This window comes from Mus musculus, chromosome 14 (assembly GCF_000001635.26).
Source record: "Mus musculus strain C57BL/6J chromosome 14, GRCm38.p6 C57BL/6J".
Taxonomy (NCBI): Eukaryota; Metazoa; Chordata; class Mammalia; order Rodentia; family Muridae; genus Mus; species Mus musculus.
The window spans coordinates 43,488,975-43,509,378 of NC_000080.6; the positions used below are offsets into that span (position 1 = coordinate 43,488,975).

The 20,404-nt window shown below is 41.4% G+C and overlaps 1 protein-coding gene across 2 annotated transcripts in view; it reads left to right on the forward strand.

The window, feature by feature from the left end:
- Gm21154 (predicted gene, 21154) overlaps window positions 1–20,404 on the forward strand; it is a 276,362-nt gene that overhangs the window by 92,266 nt on the left and 163,692 nt on the right. Inside the window, exons 4-6 of one of the 2 annotated variants that reach the window (XM_030248248.1) lie at window positions 84–215; window positions 898–1,078; window positions 5,134–5,912. In XM_030248248.1, the coding sequence (XP_030104108.1) occupies window positions 84–215; window positions 898–1,078; window positions 5,134–5,139 (319 nt within the window). In that variant the 3' untranslated portion in view covers window positions 5,140–5,912. Of the gene's footprint in view, window positions 1–83; window positions 216–897; window positions 1,079–5,133; window positions 5,913–20,404 lie in introns of those variants that run through there. The other variant, XM_017316337.2, reaches the window with a different exon arrangement.

Sequence of the window (20,404 nt, forward strand, 5' to 3'; positions counted from 1 at the left end):
TTCCAGATACAGCCTTTTTGCACATGATACTTGGTTGCTTAGTTCAGAGGATGATTTATTCTTTGGGCCATGCTCTACCACAGGATGAACACTGAATTCACCATCATTAAATCACAACATGAGAAGACAATGTTGGATATGGAAAAAATGAAGCAGTCAATAACTGATTCCATTGACAAGTACAAGGAATTCATAGAAGATAATGATTCCTACAGGTGAGTCCCAGACACAGCTGAGACCCAGCACTAGGCAGGGAATGCTTGTGGCCTTCTAGGACTTTGTACAAAAGTGAGAGCTCTAGTTCTATACTCTCTGTTTCTTAATAGGAGCCCTCCCTTGAGGCATGGGTCTTGGATTTGTACCTCTTAGACTCAGGTTTCCTAAGTGTGAATATTGTCCAAGACCCTCCAGTCTTTATTCTTCCAAATTCAGGATCTTCTGCATAGAAACCATTTCCACCATGCTGGGAATCTCAAGCAACCCTGAACTTCTAGGGTTCTGACAGCAGATTACAAGATCTGGGATCCATGACAAAAATGGAAAGAGTTTATACCTTTTGGGTCTTCTCTCCTCCCTAAGAGGGCATTGCCCTCTCCATACTGATGGTTTTCTGGTACTACACACATATGAGCAACCATGAGGAAGTTTTCCTCTTCTGTGATGTATATGGAACACTCTTGGTGTCAGGGTTTTCAGAAATATTTTGAGTCTTGTTGCATGTGGCTGGTCTCTGGATTTGACCTGCCTCTATTTGGTACTTATGGATATACAGTGGTCTCTAGTCTCGGGCTGTCTGGGGATCAGAGACCTTGCAGGCATCATAATATTTGGAAGAGTGGCAGGCAAATCAAAGCTAGCTGGGAATCAACATTTATGTTTTGTATGTTTGTGGTTCAGCATCAGGCACACCCACCTCCTGAAAGAATGCAATCAATTGAAGAAAAAAGTAAGGATGTTGCTGAATGAGAACAGAAAACTGCTGGTAGAGCAGGCTGACCAGGAGGCATCCTTTGGTGAAGAAAAGAGTTCTGTGATGAGACCAGCAAGAACATACATCCCAAGTGCAAAGCAGCAGCAGGTAGGATGATGTGTATCAGAGGCAGATTGCCCTCATGGCTAACCATAAACATAGACAATCAAATGTAACAGTCCACCAACTTATCCAGGCACTCACTTCTGTCTCCTCCAAGTGTTTATTTAGGTGATCATCTACAAGGCTTTCTCTGGAGGTAGACTTTTACAAGAAACTGCATGTTTAGCAAGCCAATTTTTCTGCCCTGCTAAAATCTGCAGTTCACTAGGGGAGATAAGTTGATTACACATCACAACTCTACATGACAAAGTTTGAAAGGTGCTGGGATGGAGCCCTTCTTTAGAATAGTAGAGAGCTTTGAAGAAAGAAGTAAAGGCCTGTAGCTCATTTGCTTTATGGGGATCATGTGAGATTCCAGGAAGGAAGTAATTTGCAGCGATGATAGCTTAGTGGAATTGACAAATAAGTGGATTTCATTGTTGCCTTTTGGAAGTTTTTGTCCCCCACCCCCACCGTTTCCCCGGTAGATTTTGTTTCACCCTGACTGAGTAGGAAGTCCTACTTTTTTTGCCAGTCCTATTTTCTTTGAGTGCTGTTGGAGTTGGAGTTCCTGGGCCTTGTGGTCTGGAGCTGGCTGAATGAGCAGGGATGTAGGAAAGGCTTCTCACAATCTCAGGTTTGGTGTGAGAGTTTTGAGGCATCATGAAAAAACTCCTCCATATCTACCCCTCATTGTGACCAAGAAGAATGTTCTCTAGGGCTTTCTATTTCTCTACTAAGAATACTAGAGTTGAATTTCTCCGTTGAAAGATCTGCTTTGCATATTCAAAATTATTTGGTCCTCTAGCATGACAGATTCTTCATTGTTTTTTGCTCCCTTATGATTTTGTGTGTGTATGTAAGTGTTTGTGTATGTGTGTTTATGGATGCTTATGCCAATCTGTACCTTTGTGGGTATGTTGTAAGGCATGTTAATGACATCTGATTTTGTGTAGTTATTCTCTAACTTATTTCTTTGGGCCTAGGTCTATCAATAAACCTGATACTTCCTGTTGTTCAATGTCCAGTAGACTTTTCATCTCTTGTCCACTACCAGGTGGAGATCTGTCTCTTATTTATATCAACAAATCGTTAAACAATACTACTATTTTAAAAATAAATATTAGATTTTTTAATTTTACCTGCTTAGAGTTATTGCCTGGGAGATTCTGGCTTGTCTTATTGGCTTAACCATGGGCATACTTAGAAGCCTACACTACATCACTCTGCTGACATTGTTTTGCTAAATATATTTTGGGCATGGCTTTGTTTCAGGATAGATTCTCAATCAGAGTTGTGCAGAGTGCTGCATTTCAGAAATGTCACAGCAGGTCATTTATCTAGATTTCTCCTGACTGATATTGAGGATGATTTAATGTCACATAATAAGTAATGTGTTGAACAGTTCCTGAGTAATGATCAAAAGTCACAGTCTTTCTCTGATGCTAAAAAGGACTCAGTGTAGGTTTAGTGAGGGGACCGTGCTAAGTCAAAACGTGGCTTACTGGAGGCTATAGGTAGAAATCTCTTTCTTGGCAATTTAGTGCTGTGTTGTCAAGGATATCTGTGTAGAGCTTGTAATGTCCTTATAGGACCAGTAAGTATTTGCATAGAAAAAGTTCCTGAAGAGGAGATAAGTACAGGTCAGGGCTGCAAAGCCCCCTTGAGTATAAAAGCCTTGTACACATCATAGGTTCCACTACATGCTCATGCAACAGTAAATATGATAGATAAGTGCAAGAATTTCATTGATGTATGTGTTTTTGTGTCAGTCTTTCTGTGGTATGTGGTGTATGTGTTGTTGTATCTGTGTGTGTGTGTGTGTGTGTGTGTGTGTGTGTGTGTGTGTGTGTACCAGCTGTGACTCAGTGTGTTTATTCTAAATTGTGTGCTTGGGTAATGCAAAATGCCTTTGCAAGTGTTTGTGGTATGGATGCTTGAATATACAACAGTGTTTGTGTGTGTATATTTGTTTGTGTGTGTATTTGTGTAGACATGCAACCATGCCTGTCTCTAGAGGCCAAGCATGATGAGTAAAGCCCCTGAGATTTCAGATTGCACCCATGAAACATCAAATACAGCAGAACAATTAGTATGCAACTCTACCTAGCTCCCAAGGGGAAAAAAAAGGATGCAAAACTCCTATAAAGTCAGACTTTCAACTGGCTAGGGGCAATACTACTGATCCTCGTTGAAATCCTTTGGAGAAAATCAATGGAATATGGTACATAGTGTTGAGGAGGAGGTTGGTGTATAAAATCCATGTGTTATGTCCCTTTTCTCCTCTGGAAGAATTATGAAGGCCCACTGAAATATCAGGTGGCTTACTGTATCTTCTCAGCATCCCAGATTCTTTTCCTCATTGCCTGCTACCATTGCTTTTCCACCTACCTCTACTCGGGAAAATTTTGCCTATAGTTTGTCTTGGATTCTAATTATTGAGAGATTGAGTTGCATGTAGCTGTACCTGCATCCAGCAGAATTTCGGTAGCTGTGATTCAAAAGAGGGCTGTTTCAGGAGCCCCTTGAGGGTCATGATAAACTAAAGAACTCACACTATGTTATCTGTGTAGCATTCTGCAATTGCTGTTATTCAAAACCATTTTCTCAGAGTTAGAATCAGCCTAAATGGGGGTTGGTAGAAATGAGGACTTTCAGACAGGTCTGGTAGAATAAATTCAGGTAGGTGTTTGAGAAGCAAGGTTCAGAAAGTAGAAAAGAAGTTCCCTTTGACCCAGAGATTCCAGAACAATGAGTAGATATCTACAGAATCTCTAGGGAACATGAGGGCTGTAGTGGTTCTCAGAGTAGTCCAGAAGATGATGATATCCTGATGTCCATCTGCTAAAGAGTGAAAATATACTGTGTGATACAGCCCTTTCATGAAATATTGCTCAGTGTTAGATAATCCATGCAAGTATTTGACCTTCAGCTAGTTAGCTTCATCTTACTCAATATATTCCTAACAAAGTCACATTATTGGGAGAAAATTGTTCCATTGGATCTTATTTATAGTGACTTCCTATTTTTCTGGGATTATACCTTTGGACACCAAGTGAATCAGGCAAAAGGAGCCTCTAATGGAAGAACTGTTTACTTTGGAACAAAACTGAAACAGTGAAGGTGAGGCTAGTCCACAACCACCATGTGATCCTTTGCTGGCAGAAAAGCCTACTCTACACAGCTTTTGGAACTTGCTAAGACGGATTGGATAATATGCCAAGAACCCTGATTCTGAGTCTGGTTTATGAGAGGAAAGCTTATCATTGAGTGAGCTGTGTATATGCTTAGCCCAATACCTACCTATCACATTCAAGATTTGTTTTTTATGACTCCGAAATATCCTGGGGAATTTTTATAATAGCATTAACTAGGATACTAAACTAAACAGGTTACTGAGGTATACTGTGCTTGTGTTGTGTGAACACAAGTAATTTGCATACTTGACAGAGTGCTATACAACAGTCTTAGATTTATAGGTATGTTGTTATGTTCCTTCATGACCATCGCTTTTAAAATTCAGTTCCTAGCCTTGGGAATATTTTCAGTTAGCACATTTTTTTTCTGATTTTAGGACCCATGCAGTGCCTGTGGATTTCGTGTGACATGTTTTCTCTGGTTATTTCAAGATATAGGGGTTGAAGAGTGGAACCCTGTCAGGTTCATGCACTAGAGAAATAATCATAGCCTTCACTTCAATTCTAAGCAGGTTCCCCATAAGTCATCCACATGGTTTTCTAGGTTGTTCACATCTCCCTTGAACTCAGATTCAGACATTGCTACAATGTTATTATTCAATATATTATACCTGGACTATTGGAGTAATATAGTGTTTTTCTTTTAAACTCTAGTACAGTGTGTAGTTCACAGTTAAGTTTCTAGCACTTTTTAAAAGCTGAGAACAAAATTCCAAGCCCAGGTGCTCTATGACACTTGGGGATGCAGGGAATGACCTCAGGCGATGATAGGTCATAATAGATTATCCAGCTGAACAAATCTCATGTGGGACGGAGAGCTGAATTGACAAATCCTAATCAGGCCTTTCTTCTTTCCTTCCCTAGGTGTGAAATACTCCAGCAGAAACTGGAACATGGAAGAGACCAGGACAAGGTCTCCTTTGAAGAGAACTTCTATAGTGGGATCCCTGCATGTGCTAAGCAAATGTTTCATCTCATCCCCAGTACTCATGGCTATCATCTGCTGCATTTTCTTCCTTTACTTTTTTTTTTTCTTACAATGAATAGCCCTTAATTTCATCTGTGCTCTGGCTCAGCAAGAGTGAACATGTAGAGGAATTCAGATATGTGCTGAGGCACATCAAGACCTACTGGGGAAATAGGAAGATTCTGAGAGTAAATTTTTCTTGTCCTGATAGGTCATCAAGGAAAATTACAAAATCATTCTACAAAATTGCAAAGGTTTTGAGCCAAAGTCTGTAACATGTTTTCTGCTTAGTCTTGGGTGTCCATATTTTTCAAACCCATACTCCAAAAAAGGAGACCTACTTACATTCCTCTTGTAAAGATTGTTACCAGAAGCAACTTATTTTCTACTGTGTTGCCAAAGACAGCCATGGGCTGTAAGTCTGTGCTGCTAAATGACAGCCAAAGAAGGCTCTTTAGCACAATTTTTGTTTTTAGATTTTGGTTTGAGCTTGGATTACTTTTGTTATTTGGTTTTCTTTAGTTTCATTAGAAGTTTTTTGTTTGTTTCTTTGCTGTTGTTTTGTTTTGTAATTGATTTAATGTTTTGATAAGGCTATACAGTATATATATTGACTACCCACTTTTAGTTACTATTGAGTAAATTGGATGTATTCTAAGAATAAAACAGTGATCTCCAACTCTTCACTCTAAGAAACTTCTTTATTCAGCTATGGTATCACCCTATTGAAATCTCACACCTATCAGACAAAGATGGATCTGTGTATGGGGCTTGGGTTCCATAATGACTTCCCAGCCAGACTGAGCTACAAAAGTAATAGATTGTACATTCAGTGTGGATAGTGTGTCCAACTATGTGGATAACGACTTCATGATGGAAAAGTTATCCATGCTGTATCCTTGCATGTCAAATATTTAGCTGCTGCTAAAATACTGTGAATGACAGTGTTGAACAAATCAATGGGAAATATATCAGTATTTCTGAAATGTCTTTCAGGAAATAAAAACAAATTCTAAGGGAATATAAAAGCTGGTAGAAAACACAGACATGTATGCTTCTGATTTCCTTCAAATGTTCTATCAGTGGTAAATACTACTACAGATATTCAATTTTAGGACCTTTTGAGATAGGGATGTATTATTTTTTTGGTTATTTTGTTGTTTTTCTTTATTATGAGAGTGAATTTTGTGCTTGACAATACATTTGGTTCCTTTTTGGGGTTTTAACACAAGCACAGTGTGTAGTTCAGTATTCAGTATCCAGATGTTTTTAAAAGCAGAGACAAAATCCAGGCCCATATGCTCTATGAGTTTTCGCCCTCGTTTCCCCCCCCACCAAGTGGCGATTCTGTTTGTTATTTGGATTTATTTTATATTTATGCATGATTTGCCTTCTGTAGCAACAGTTGTGCTGCCATTTCCCAAAGGCCAGAAGAAGTTATTGGGTTTCACCTGGAACTAAAATGACAGAAGACTATTAGATGCCATGTGGGTTTTGAGAAAAATATTCTCAAATAAAGAGCTATTTCTCCATTCCCTAATATGGACTTTTGTCCTTCTTGGTGTGCTATATTAGTGGAATGGATCATACCTATAGAAAGTGTTTCTTGAGGTATTTTTAGTTTGTTGTAAAAAAGTAGAAGCGGGCTGGTGAGATGGCTCAGTGGGTAAGAGCACCCAACTGCTCTTCCGAAGGTCCAAAGTTCAAATCCCAGCAACCACATGGTGGCTCACAACCATCCGTAACGAGATCTGACTCCCTCTTCTGGAGTGTCTGAAGACAGCTACAGTGTACTTACATATATTAATAAAAATAAATCTTAAAAAAAAAAAAGTAGAAGCACCCATTTCCTTTCAGAGCCAAAGCAGTTAAGAATGTGATTTGAAGTTTCTCTTTGGATCAGAGAAGCAGGTTTTGGGAGCAGCAACACCAGGTAACAGGGACAAATCATAGTGCAGAGCTCATCACTGACACTACCACAGGAAAGTGGGCAATGCAGAGAATACTGGCATAAGACAATGGAGCTGGTGCTAAGTTAAAATCCTGCAATTGAAGTGGCTCTGAAAATGAGATAGAGTCTTCCCAGATGGTGTCTGAATGGACTCTTCCATTTCTTTGCAAAAGGAAACATGGTATCCATTTGAGTAGCTGGTGTGTTCTGGAAATGCAACCCCTGCTTTGCAGGGTAGGGCTCTGCTGGGAAAGCTTCTACAAAAGCACTGAATGGGTCAGGGGTGCTTAACCCTTAACTCAGTACTTCTGCTAGCTTTCTGATTCTGTACATTGCACACAATAACCCTTGTAAGAGTCCCAGCGTTTTGACTTAGTTTGACTGGCATACGGTATGACATATTCTAGACTTTACTATTCAGGACTACTCTCAATTGTTGTGTGAAACTAATTTTAGAACATCAATAACTTTTACATTTCTCGGTTCCCGATGTTATCTCTCTTTAATTTTCTAATAATTTCTTCAAACTTTCTTTGAAAGTTATGCATTAATCTGGAACTACCATTACACAATTATCATTACATTGTTTCCAAGATGAGAACACACAGCATACACTTGTAACATTTTAAACTGTGCTGTACTGAGCCCTTATATCTCAATTTTTCGTAGTTTAAGAATCATTACATCAAGAAACATCGAGGTTCACAGACTACACCTGAGCAGAAGAAGAAAGAAATAGGAAATTAAGATATAATAGAATAATTATACATATCAAGGCCAGCTGAAAAGCTGTCATGCACAATGAATTCTAAGCAGTGATTGTTCAGGGCTAAGATTAAGATAAAGGAGAATTACGTTTTAGTATGCAGAGCTTCCACAGGCTATTGAGATGTTTCTATCACAGCCTACATCAGGCAATCCTTAATTTCAAATGGCAAGTACCCAGGAAGAATGTGTCTCCTGCTTCTCAAGACCACAGACACCATCCTTTTTTACAAGGAGCTGCTGCAGGCTGCTGAGAGGTTTCCGTTGTGACCTGTAGTGGGCAGTCCCTCTAATTGCATGCTCTTTCCATCACCCTTTAAGTGTAAAAATGCAGAGACCCACTGCCAAACAGTAGGCTGTGGTCAGAGAGTCTTGTGGAAGTGTTGGTGGAAGGGTTGTATTAGCCAGAATGGTTAGGAAGCCACAAGAGGACCTATAGTCAACTAATCTGGGCCCTTGGGGTTCACAGAGATGGAACAATGAGCCAACACCATGTAGGGGCTTGAACTAGGACCCTTACATAAATGAAATAGATGTGCATCTTGGTCTTCATGTGGGTGACTAACAATTGGAGTGGGTGCTGCGTCGGATTTAGACTCTGTTACCTGCCTTTAGATGCCATAGAGAAGATCGGAGGACCTGGTTCCTAGATAATTCCGGAAGTGACATCCTGAGTCACCTCTCCATACCATAGAGCTGGAAGGGGTTGCTGTCAGGGGTCCAGGAACTCCTCTGCCTAGAAAGGAAAGCTAGCAGTGACCAACTGGGAGGGGGACAAGAGCATGTGGCTGGATTGGAAGTGGCCACGAAGGTCACATCTTGCCTGGTGTCCTCACCTCCTGACACAGGTGTTTGAGTATTTCCTGTGATTGCTGCCAGCATCCAGGAGGCAGGCAAGAGAAAGAGTGCTTTGTGAAGGCCCTGCAGCAGAAGACAGACACAGAAGTGGAACTTCACGAAGAAACTTGATCCCAGGGCCACTGGAGTCTGAGGACCAGTGGATGGAGAGCCATGATAATCCAGGTAAGTTGGCTTCTGTGGTCCCTCAACCAACACCAGTGCTTTCCCACCAGGCCAGGGAACCATCTTTTGTGACTCCGGGGTGCCTGGACTCCTGCCCCCTGCCCTCCAAGAGCCCCACACTCCTATCTTAGAAGGATAGGCTGTTGTTTTAGGTTCCTAAGTGTCCTTTCAATAAGAACATCGAAATCCTTGGAGCCCCGTTTTGTCTCATATCTTCAGCTAGCTGTTTTTGAGCGCTCCTTTTGTGCCCCATATCATACTCATATTCTAAAGGTACCATGCCTGCTTTGCGATTTTTTCTCACATGGGTGGGCCTCGAAACCCTGGGTCTGGAAGTGGTAATGAATGAGGGAAGGACTGGGAAGGGGAATCTGAGGTCACATGGTAAGATTTGGAAAAGGTGGGCTGGACTATCTATGTTTTCATTCACTTTTAAGTGTTGGCAACATGGTTTCTCTTGGTTTAGAAAGGTATTAATTGTTGAAACACTCCACTGTGGATAACATGTAGCCCAGGTTTCTTGGGTAAGACCACCTCTGGTCTACCCCCTCCCTAAAACCACTTTCTGAAGTTTCCATCATGATGAGATAAAACTCAAGAGAAGTCACAGTGAGTCAAGTTGTGTGTCTGGCACCTGAAGCAGACAGCATTGTCTTCCTCCTTGTTAATGAATTGACAGTTAAAAAAACAAACAAATAAAAAACAACCCTAAACGCTAAACTGTTTGTATAAAATTATAGAAAATGACACCATGATCTTCCTAGATATGAGCAATTGAACCTCCTAACAATTAATTGAGACCAAACTATACAAAGATCTCTGCCTGGGAGGTGACAGAAGATTCAAAGATGCTGGTCAGACAGCTTAAACAAAGGGGAAGTCTCAGGTTCAGTGACAGACCTGGGTTCTAGGGTATATGTTACAGAAAGACTGAATAAAAAACAAACAAACAAACAAAAAGATGCTGTCCCAAGAAAGAAAGAAAGAAAGAAAGAAAGAAAGAAAGAAAGAAAGAAAGAAAGGAAGGAAGGAAGGAAGAATAGAAAAACTGAACAAAACCTTACATAAATAACTGGACTTTCTACACACCCACCAATATACATATTGGTACAGACATGCTTATTCCACACACAAACACATTCTCCCCCCCCTCTCTCTCTATATATATATATACCTGTCACTCTCTCTGTCCAATAATCATAAGTGAGTAGAAAACTCTGAGGAGATAACAAGGGATGGTAGAGAAGCAGTTGAATGGGGACTATGGAAGGCTTATGTTTAATGTGAGACACAGGACTCTGCTATCCATCCCTTGGGCACTAACATTTCTTAGGGGCCACATTTCTTAGACTAGGTTGAGAGTGTTATTGAAATTTCATTCTTGAAGCCTCACATCTCTCACACAAACACTCAGGCTGAGAGAAGCCTTTCTCACATCCCTGTCAGCTCCAGAATATAAGCTCCAGGAAAGAACTCTAGCAACACTGAGAGAAAACAGTCATGACAAGTACCTGCTCAGGCTCTTTCAGTGTGAGCCAAGATGTAGGCAGAGTGATGAGACCATCTTGCACTGCAGGGAAAGGGGAAAGAAAGCATACAAGCCCCCCCCCCACACACACAAAAGGCAATGATTTCCTCTCATATGGCAATTACACTGGGATCTAATACTTGCAAATTTTGTACTGCCTATGATCTCACATGACCCCTAAGAAGCAAATGAGCTAAAGCTCTGACTTCATCAATCAACATTCTGTGCTACTACAATTGAGGCAAGCAAATAGAACTCATTTAGCATACTGGCATGTACTTGTGTACTATGTGCTCAACCTATCTATCATAAGGAAATGCAGCTTTTAGTTGAGCAGGATTGTTTACTTCCCAAATATGTAGTTTCTTGAAAGAGGATAACTCCACAGAAAGTCTTGGAAATTATCACAGAAATGAACAACTGGATGAGACATAGGAGAGAGCCTGGATAAGGTGCAGGATGGTTGCTTAGGCTTGACTCTGTTTAAGGTTAGACATGACTGCAACCTGCTCCTCATGATTTATGCATCCTACCTGCTGCTGGTTGGTACATAGGTCATTGGTCTTCAGGCTGTCTTCTTTACACAGCCTCTTTGATTCTTTGGAGCATTCTTCTAATGCAATCTGCTCCTCTAGCAACTGTCTGTTCTCCTTCCACAACATCCTGACTTTGTGTGGAAGGAGATGTTTTTTGTGCTGGAGATGGTTAGATTCACTCTGGAGGTGGCAGTGCCCAATGCTGAGTCACAAACAAACAAATGATTACACAAGTCAGCATCCATCTTCCTCCCACTCCTCCAAGGACCATCCCTGCCACAATGGGACCTGGTGCCCAGACAGCCCCAGACAACTGTCAAGATTGGCCACGGAGCATCACATTGAGAGAGGTCAAATCCAGAGGACAGCCATATTTCAGAAGCTGTGGTACATCTGTAAACTGTGACACTAACAGTGACTTAAGTATCTCTCAAGAGGACTTGGAAGACATGTGTGCTCATATGTCCATGTTATTTAAAAATCACCTGTAGGTAGAAGGCAGACCTTCTCTAGGAGAAGAGAAGAGACCAACCAACATACAGTCTTTCTAGGTGTCCCATGGAAACCTTATCTATGTATCTACATTCAAATATACTTTGTTGGAAAGGACAATGATTTGAGTTGCTCACAGACTCTTCACACTTGGCCAAAATGACTTTAAGTGGTAAAAATCCTAGAGCCTTGCTTTGAAGGAGCCAGGCTTCCGGTTTAGAGGCAAACAGTATATAAACTGAGCCCCTACTTTGGTTCAAAGACAAGGATGGACAGACATATCCTTTGCCTAGTGTTTGGATCAGGACCCTGTTAGTCACTCACCAGTAGAATTGATTTTCTTTAGTCAACTCCGTGTACTTGGACAAGGCCTCACTGATGTCCTGGGGCATTCTCTTCAGGTCAGTCATCACCTGGTCATGTTGCATCTTGAGCATGAATGTCCTAATTTTGATTCTGTGGGAGGACATGGCCCCAAGGAACAAATAATCCCATGAACTAAGGATACAAGGATCATGTTAATTCAAGCTGAATCGTGGACTACCCAACACATATATGCCACGACATTGCTCCATGTTACCAGTTCCACTTGGAGCTTATCAAACTTATTACTCTTTTCCTGGGGTCAGTAGAGGCAGGGAAGTAAAGGCAGGGATTTGACCTACTTTATCTCCCTGAAGGGGCATGAAAGAATAGACTAGCTCTCCAAGAACTTTCCAGGAACCTGTGCCGTAGTCCTGGGTCCCCCTTAAACCTGTGATGACACATCTGTTTGTAGACAAGGAATTGTCAATCCTTGCTTCTGTTGCTACATAAACTCCCAAAGGACATAATCAGTATCTACAGGATACTACATTTCCAGTGTGCACCTAAGGTGAGCTCATAGCTCATATGCTGTGCTCCTCAAAGTGAGGCTCCCTCTGTCTTCACTATTTTTGGCTGGAAACTGTGTCAAGCAAAATCTCAGGCCCCAGAATACTATACAGACACTCCAGCTCTTAAGTGGAACACACACACACACACACACACACACACACACACACACACTGACCACCCCCCATAATCAAACACAATCAGAATGCCAAATGAACACATATTATCTGATAGTATAGTGAATAAAATTTGATTAAAGCAGTGATGAACTATGGCCAATCCAGTTATACTGAGAGACAGTATGTGGGACCAGGCCCCTCTAGCTGTTGACAGGACCAGTTGAACCCAAGTTACTTCCAGGTCAACTGCAAACATGATTGGCCATGAACACAGTGTACTTTGCATCTCTCCAAAACTTATACCTGAACAGGATGCTTTTTTTTTCCCATTGTTTATTAGGTATTTAGCTCATTTACATTTCCAATGCTATACCAAAAGTCCCCCATACCCACCCATCCCCACTCCCCTACCCACCCACTCCCCCTTTTTGGCCCTGGCGTTCCCCTGTACTGGGGCATATAAAGTTTGCATGTCCAATGGGCCTCTCTTTCCAGTGATGGCCGACTAGCCCATCTTTTGATACATATGCAGCTAGAGTCAAGAGCTCCGGGGTATTGGTTAGTTCATAATGTTGTTCCACCTATAAGGTTGCAGATCCCTTTAGCTCCTGGGTTCTTTCTCTAGCTCCTCCATTGGGAGCCCTGTGATCCATCCATTAGCTGACTGTGAGCATCTACTTCTGTGTTTGCTAGGCCCCGGCATAGTCTCACAAGAGATAGCTACATCTGGGTCCTTTCGATAAAATCTTGCTAGGGTATGCAATGGTGTCAGCGTTTGGATGCTGATTATGGGGTGGATCCCTGGATATGGCAGTCTCTAGATGGTCCATCCTTTCATCTCAGCTCCAAACGTTGTCTCTGTAACTCCTTCCATGGGTGTTTTGTTCCCAATTCTAAGGAGGGGCATAGTGTCCACACTTCAGTCTTCATTCTTCTTGAGTTTCATGTGTTTAGCAAATTGTACCTTATATCTTGGGAATCCTAGGTTTGGGGCTAATATCCACTTATCAGTGAGTACATATTGTGTGAGTTCCTTTGTGAATGTGTTACCTCACTCAGGATGATGCCCTCCAGGTCCATCCATTTGGCTAGGAATTTCATAAATTCATTCTTTTTAATTGCTGAGTAGTACTCCATTGTGTAGATGTACCACATTTTCTGTATCCTTTCCTCTGTTGAGGGGCATCTGGGTTCTTTGCAGCTTCTGGCTATTATAAATAAGGCTGCTATGAACATAGTGGAGCATGTGTCCTTCTTACCAGTTGGGGCATCTTCTGGATATATGCCCAGGAGTGGTATTGCTGGATCCTCCGGTAGTACTATGTCCAATTTTCTGAGGAACTGCCAGACTGATTTCCAGAGTGGTTGTACAAGCCTGCAATCCCACCAACAATGGAGGAGTGTTCCTCTTTCTCCACATCCATGCCAGCATCTGCTGTCACCTGAATTTTTGATCTTAGCCGTTCTGACTGGTGTGAGGTGGAATCTCAGGGTTGTTTTGATTTGCATTTCCCTGATGATTAAGGATGTTGAACATTTTTTCAGGTGCTTCTCTGCCATTTGGTATTCCTCAGGTGAGAATTCTTTGTTCAGTTCTGAGCCCCATTTTTTAATGGGGTTGTTCGATTTTCTGGAGTCCACCTTCTTGAGTTCTTTATATATGTTGGATATTAGTCCCCTATCTGATTTAGGATAGGTAAAGATCCTTTCCCAATCTGTTGGTGGTCTTTTTGTCTTATTGACGGTGTCTTTTGCCTTGCAGAAACTTTGGAGTTTCATTAGGTCCCATTTGTCAATTCTCGATCTTACAGCACATGCCATTGCTGTTCTGTTCAGGAATTTTTCCCCTGTGCCCATATCTTCAAGGCTTTTCCCCCACTTTCTCCTCTATAAGTTTCAGTGTCTCTGGTTTTATGTGAAGTTCCTTGATCCACTTAGATTTGACCTTAGTACAAGGAGATATGTATGGATTGATTCGCATTTTTCTACATGATAACAACCAGTTGTGCCAGCACCATTTGTTGAAAATGCTGTCTTTCTTCCACTGGATGGTTTTAGCTCCCTTGTCGAAGATCAAGTGACCATAGGTGTGTGGGTTCATTTCTGGGTCTTCAATTCTATTCCATTGGTCTACTTGTCTGTTTCTATACCAGTACCATGCAGTTTTTATCACAATTGCTCTGTAGTAAAGCTTTAGGTCAGGCATGGTGATTCCACCAGAGGTTCTTTTATCCTTGAGAAGACTTTTTGCTATCCTAGGTTTTTTGTTATTCCAGATGAATTTGCAGATTGCTCCTTCTAATTCGTTGAAGAATTGAGTTGGAATTTTGATGGGGATTGCATTGAATCTGTAGATTGCTTTTGGCAAGATAGCCATTTTTACAATGTTGATCCTGCCAATCCATGAGCATGGGAGATCTTTCCATCTTCTGAGATCTTCTTTAATTTCTTTCTTCAGAGATTTGAAGTTTTTATCATACAGATCTTTCACTTCCTTAGTTAGAGTCTCGCTGAGATATTTTATATTATTTGTGACTATTGAAAAGGGTGTTGTTTCCCTAATTTCTTTCTCAGCCTGTTTATTCTCTGTGTAGAGAAAGGCCATTGACTTGTTTGAGTTAATTTTATATCCAGCTAGTTCACCGAAGCTGTTTATCAGGTTTAGGAGTTCTCTGGTGGAATTTTTAGGGTTACTTATATATACTATCATATCATCTGCAAAAAGTGATATTTTGAGTTCCTCTTTTCCAATTTGTATCCCCTTGATCTCCTTTTGTTGTCGAATTGCTCTGGCTAATACTTCAAGTACTATGTTGAAAAGGTAGGGTGAAAGTGGGCAAGCCTTGTCTAGTCCCTGATTTTAGTGGGATTGCTTCCAGCTTCTCTCCATTTACTTTGATGTTGGCTACTGGTTTGCTGTAGATTGCTTTTATTATGTTTAGGTATGGGCCTTGAATTCCTGATCTTTCCAAAACTTTTATCATGAATGGGTGTTGGATCTTGTCAAATGCTTTTTCTGCATCTAACGAGATGATCATGTGTTTTTTGTCTTTGAGTTTGTTTATATAATGGATTACATTGATGGATTTTCGTATATTAAACCATCCCTGCATCCCTGGAATAAAACCTACTTGGTCAGGATGGATGATTGCTTTAATGTGTTCTTGGATTCGGTTAGCGAGAATTTTATTAAGGATTTTTGCATCGATATTCATAAGAGAAATTGGTCAGAAGTTCTCTATCTTTGTTGGATCTTTCTGTGGTTTAGGTATCAGAGTAATAGTGGCTTCATAAAATGAGTTGGGTAGAGTACCTTCTACTTCTATCTTGTGAAATACTTGTGCAGAACTGGAATTAGATCTTCGTTGAAGGTCTGATAGAACTCTGCACTAAACCCGTCTGGTCCTGGGCTTTTTTTGGCTGGGAGACTATTAATAACTGCTTCTATTTCTTTAGGGGATATGGGACTGTTTAGAAAGTCAACTTGATCCTGATTCAACTTTGGTACCTAGTATCTTTCCAGAAATTTGTCCATTTCGTCCAGGTTTTCCAGTTTTGTTGAGTATAGCCTTTTGTAGAAGGATCTGATAGTGTTTTGGATTTCTTCAGGATCTGTTGTTATGTCTCCCTTTTCATTTCTGATTTTGTTGATTAGGATTTTGTCCCTTTACCCTTTAGTGAGTCTAGCTAAGGGTTTATCTATCTTGTTGATTTTCTCAAAGAACCAACTCCTCGTTTGGTTAATTCTTTGAATAGTTCTTCTTGTTTCCACTTGGTTGATTTCACCCCTGAGTTTGATTATTTCCTGCTGTCTACTCCTCTTGGGTGAATTTGCTTCCTCTTTTTCTAGAGCTTTTAGATGTGTTGTCAAGCTGCTAGTATGTGCTCTCTCCCGTTTCTTTTTGGAGGTACTCAGAGCTATGAGTTTCCCTCTTAGAAATGCTTTCATTGTGTCCCAAAGGTTTGGGTATGTTGTGGCTTCATTTTCATTAAACTCTAAAAAGTCTTTAATTTCTTTCTTTATTCCTTCCTTGACCAAGGTATCATTGAGAAGAGTGTTGTTCAGTTTCCACGTGAATGTTGGCTTTCCATTATTTATGTTGTTATTAAAGATCAGTCTTAGGCCATGGTGGTCTGATAGGATACATGGGACAATTTCAATATTTTTGTATCTGTTGAGGCCTATTTTGTGACCAATTATATGGTCAATTTTGGAGAAGGTCCCGTGAGGTGCTGAGAAGAAGGTATATCCTTTTGTTTTAGGATAAAATATTCTGTAGATATCTGTCAGGTCCATTTGTTTCATAACTTCTGTTAGTTTCACTGTGTCCCTGTTTAGTTTCTGTTTCCACGATCTGTCCATTGATGAAAGTGGTGTGTTGAAGTCTCCCACTATTATTGTGTGAGGTGCAATGTGTGCTTTGAGCTTTACTAAAGTGTCTTTAATGAATGTGGCTGCCCTTGCATTTGGAGCATAGATATTCAGAATTGAGAGTTCCTCTTGGAGGATTTTACCTTTGATGAGTATGAAGTGTCCTTCCTTGTCTTTTTTGATAACTTTGGGTTGGAAGTCTATTTTATCCGATATTAGAATGGCTACTCCAGCCTGTTTCTTCAGACCATTTGCTTGGAAAATTGTTTTCCAGCCTTTCACTCTGAGGTAGTGTCTGTCTTTTTCCCTGAGATGGGTTTCCTGTAAGCAGCAGAATGTTGGGTCCTGTTTCTGTAGCCAGTCTGTTAGTCTATGTCTTTTTATTGGGGAATTGAGTCCATTGATATTAAGAGATATTAAGGAAAGGTAATTGTTGCTTCCTGTTATTTTTGTTGTTAAAGTTGGCATTCTGTTCTTGTGGCTGTCTTCTTTTAGGTTTGTTGAGGGATTATCTTCTTGTTTTTTCTAGGGCGTGGTTCCCGTCCTTGTATTGGTTTTTTTCTGTTATTATCCTTTGAAGGGCTGGATTCGTGGAGAGATAATGGGTGAATTTAGTTTTGTCGTGGAATACTTTGGTTTCTCCATCTATGGTAATTGAGAGTTTGGCTGGGTATAGTAGCCTGGGCTGGCATTTGTGTTCTCTTAGTGTCTGTATAACATCTGTCCAGGCTCTTCTGGCTTTCATAGTCTCTGGTGAAAAATCTGGTGTAATTCTGGTAGGCTTGCCTTTATATGTTACTTGATCTTTTTCCGTTACTGCTTTTAGTATTCTATCTTTATTTAGTGCATTTGATGTTCTGATTATTATGTGTCGGGAGGAATTTCTTTTCTGGTCCAGTCTATTTGGAGTTCTGTAGGCTTCTTGTATGTTCATGGGCATCTCTTTCTTTATATTTGGGAAGTTTTCTTCAATAATTTTGTTGAAGATGTTTGCTGGTCCTTTGAGTTGAAAATCTTCATTCTCATCCACTCCTATTATCCGTAGGTTTGGTCTTCTCATTGTGTCCTGGATTTGCTGGATGTTTTTAGTTAGGATCTTTTTGCATTTTCCATTTTCTTTGATTGTTGTGCCGATGTTCTCTATGGAGTCTTCTGCACCTGAGATTCTCTCTTCCATCTCTTGTATTCTGTTGCTGATGCTGGCATCTATCTTTCCAGATTTCTTTCCTAGGGTTTCTATCTCCAGCGTTGCCTCACTTTGGGTTTTCTTTATTGTGTCTACTTCCCTTTTTAGGTCTAGTATGGTTTTGTTCATTTCCATCACCTGTTTGGATGTGTTTTCCTGTTTTTCTATAAGGACTTCTACCTGTTTGGTTGTGTTTTCCTGTTTTTCTTTAAGGACTTGTAACTCTTTAGCAGTGTTTTCCTGTTTTTCTTTAAGGACTTGTAACTCTTTAGCAGTGTTCTCCTGTATCTCTTTAAGTGAGTTATTGAATTCCTTCTTTATGTCCTCTACCATCATCATGAGATATGCTTTTAAATCCAGGTCTACCTTTTCAGTGTGTTAGGGTGTCCTGGACTGGGCGAAGTGGGCGTTCTGGGTTCTGATGATGGTGAGTGGTCCTGGTTTCTGTTAGTAGGATTCTTACGTTTACCTTTCGCCATCTGGCAATCTCTGGAGTTAGTTGTTATAGTTGTCTTTGTTAAGAGATTGTTCCTCTGTTGATTTTGTTACCCTCAATCTGCAGGCGTGGGAGACAAGCTCTCTCCTCTGAGTTTCAGTGGTCAGAGCAGTCTCTGCAGGCAAGCTCTCCTCTTTCGGGGAAGGTGTACAGTTATCTGGTGTTTGGACCTCCTCCTGGCTGAAGGTGAAGGCCCAAAACAGGATCTTTCCCAGAAGCTGTGTTGCTTTGGCCAGGAAGGTGGCCGGTTGTCTGGAGTCGAAGATGTCACCGCCTCAGAAGCTCTGTGGCTCTCGCCAGGAAGGTGGCCGGTTGTCTGGAGCCGAAGATGGCGCCGCCCAGAAGCTCTGAGACTCTCGCCCATACCAGAAACGGCTGGCCTCTGTATTCCACACGGTCTCCCGTGCAGCCTGCCCTCCGCGAAGTCCCAGAGCCAAGAAGGCTCCCGCCAGCGCCTGTGACACAAACCTCTCAGGCCGGGCAGACCCCTGTGCTCTCACCAGGAAGGTGGCCGGCTGTCTGGAGCTGAAGATGGCGCCGCCCCACAGTTGCCAGATCTTAAGACAGATGTTGGGAGGGTGATGGGGGACAGGGAGTTGCAATCTCAGCTACCAAGGGATTACCACGTCTATAGAAATTTGGTGGGTTGTAATGGGCCAAATATCTCCAAGTAACTGCAAAAGAGTGATAAATATGTTCTCAACACACAGAAAATAATGAGATAGATCCCTGAATTGATGCCTATGCCAGATACCATCTTCTTCAGCAATGTGTTCTTATCATTATCTTCCAGAAAAGAAGGAAGGAAATGGCAATAGTCTTTAATGATTGGGGAGAGTGTTTGAGACTCAATGATGAGCAACCCAAAACAAGATAACCCAAACTTGGCCCTGGGCTTTTCATTGGGTAGTATATTGTTCTGAATTTCACGGGACTATGTTTAGGAGTCTGGGGACAGGGACCCACAAAATCCTGGACATCCAGACAGTGCTGTGTTGCAGAGAGTTCACAGCAGGTTTGACCCTGCTGGCCTGCAAGGATAACTGGGCAAGGGGTTCTCAGAATCTTGGACATGCAGGCACTGCTAGAAGTCTCAGAGGAGCTGAGCATGGAGGAGGCCATCAGGCTAAGAACTAGCCCTGAAATCAGGGAATGGGGAATTCTGGATTAGCTCAGAGGTGACTAGCCCAGGAGTATTGAGGGGCCTTCTGATGGAGACTTAGATGGCAAGGCTCTGTAGGCAAAGGCTTTTTCTCCGTGTAACCCACAGTTGGTTTGATGAGAGAGACAGTCCTTGGTTGTAAACTGTTTATTGATTGTTTTTCATGGAAATGAAAGCATAACATGTCTTAAGGTTAGACTAGAAGTTAAGTAACTTCTGAGGAAGGAATGTCCAGGAAGGGAAGCTTATTGACTGAACCCTACCATCATCTATTACCTCATTAGCAGGGAGAACCCTATTCTCTTCTAAATAACCACAGGCCATGTTCCTATGTAGAGATTTTGGTCCCATGAAAGAGGCCTGGTAGGAAGCAGGTGACACTTTTGCCATCTACTGTGGGTCTGGGACATCTAACCCACTCAACTTTACCAAATTCTGGACATGGTAGTCTACTGTCCCAGGTGTTAGTCTGAGATTTATTGATATGAGGAGACACCAGGACATATGTTTAGTATGCGGGTCTCAATGCCTACCCTCCACACTGACACACTGTTTCTAACAAGGCCACAACTCCTAAAAGTACCACTCCCATATTCAAGCCACCACACTCCTCTGCAATCTCCCAAGACATTTATCTCACTCTGTCCTACTGTTTTCCTTTTTCT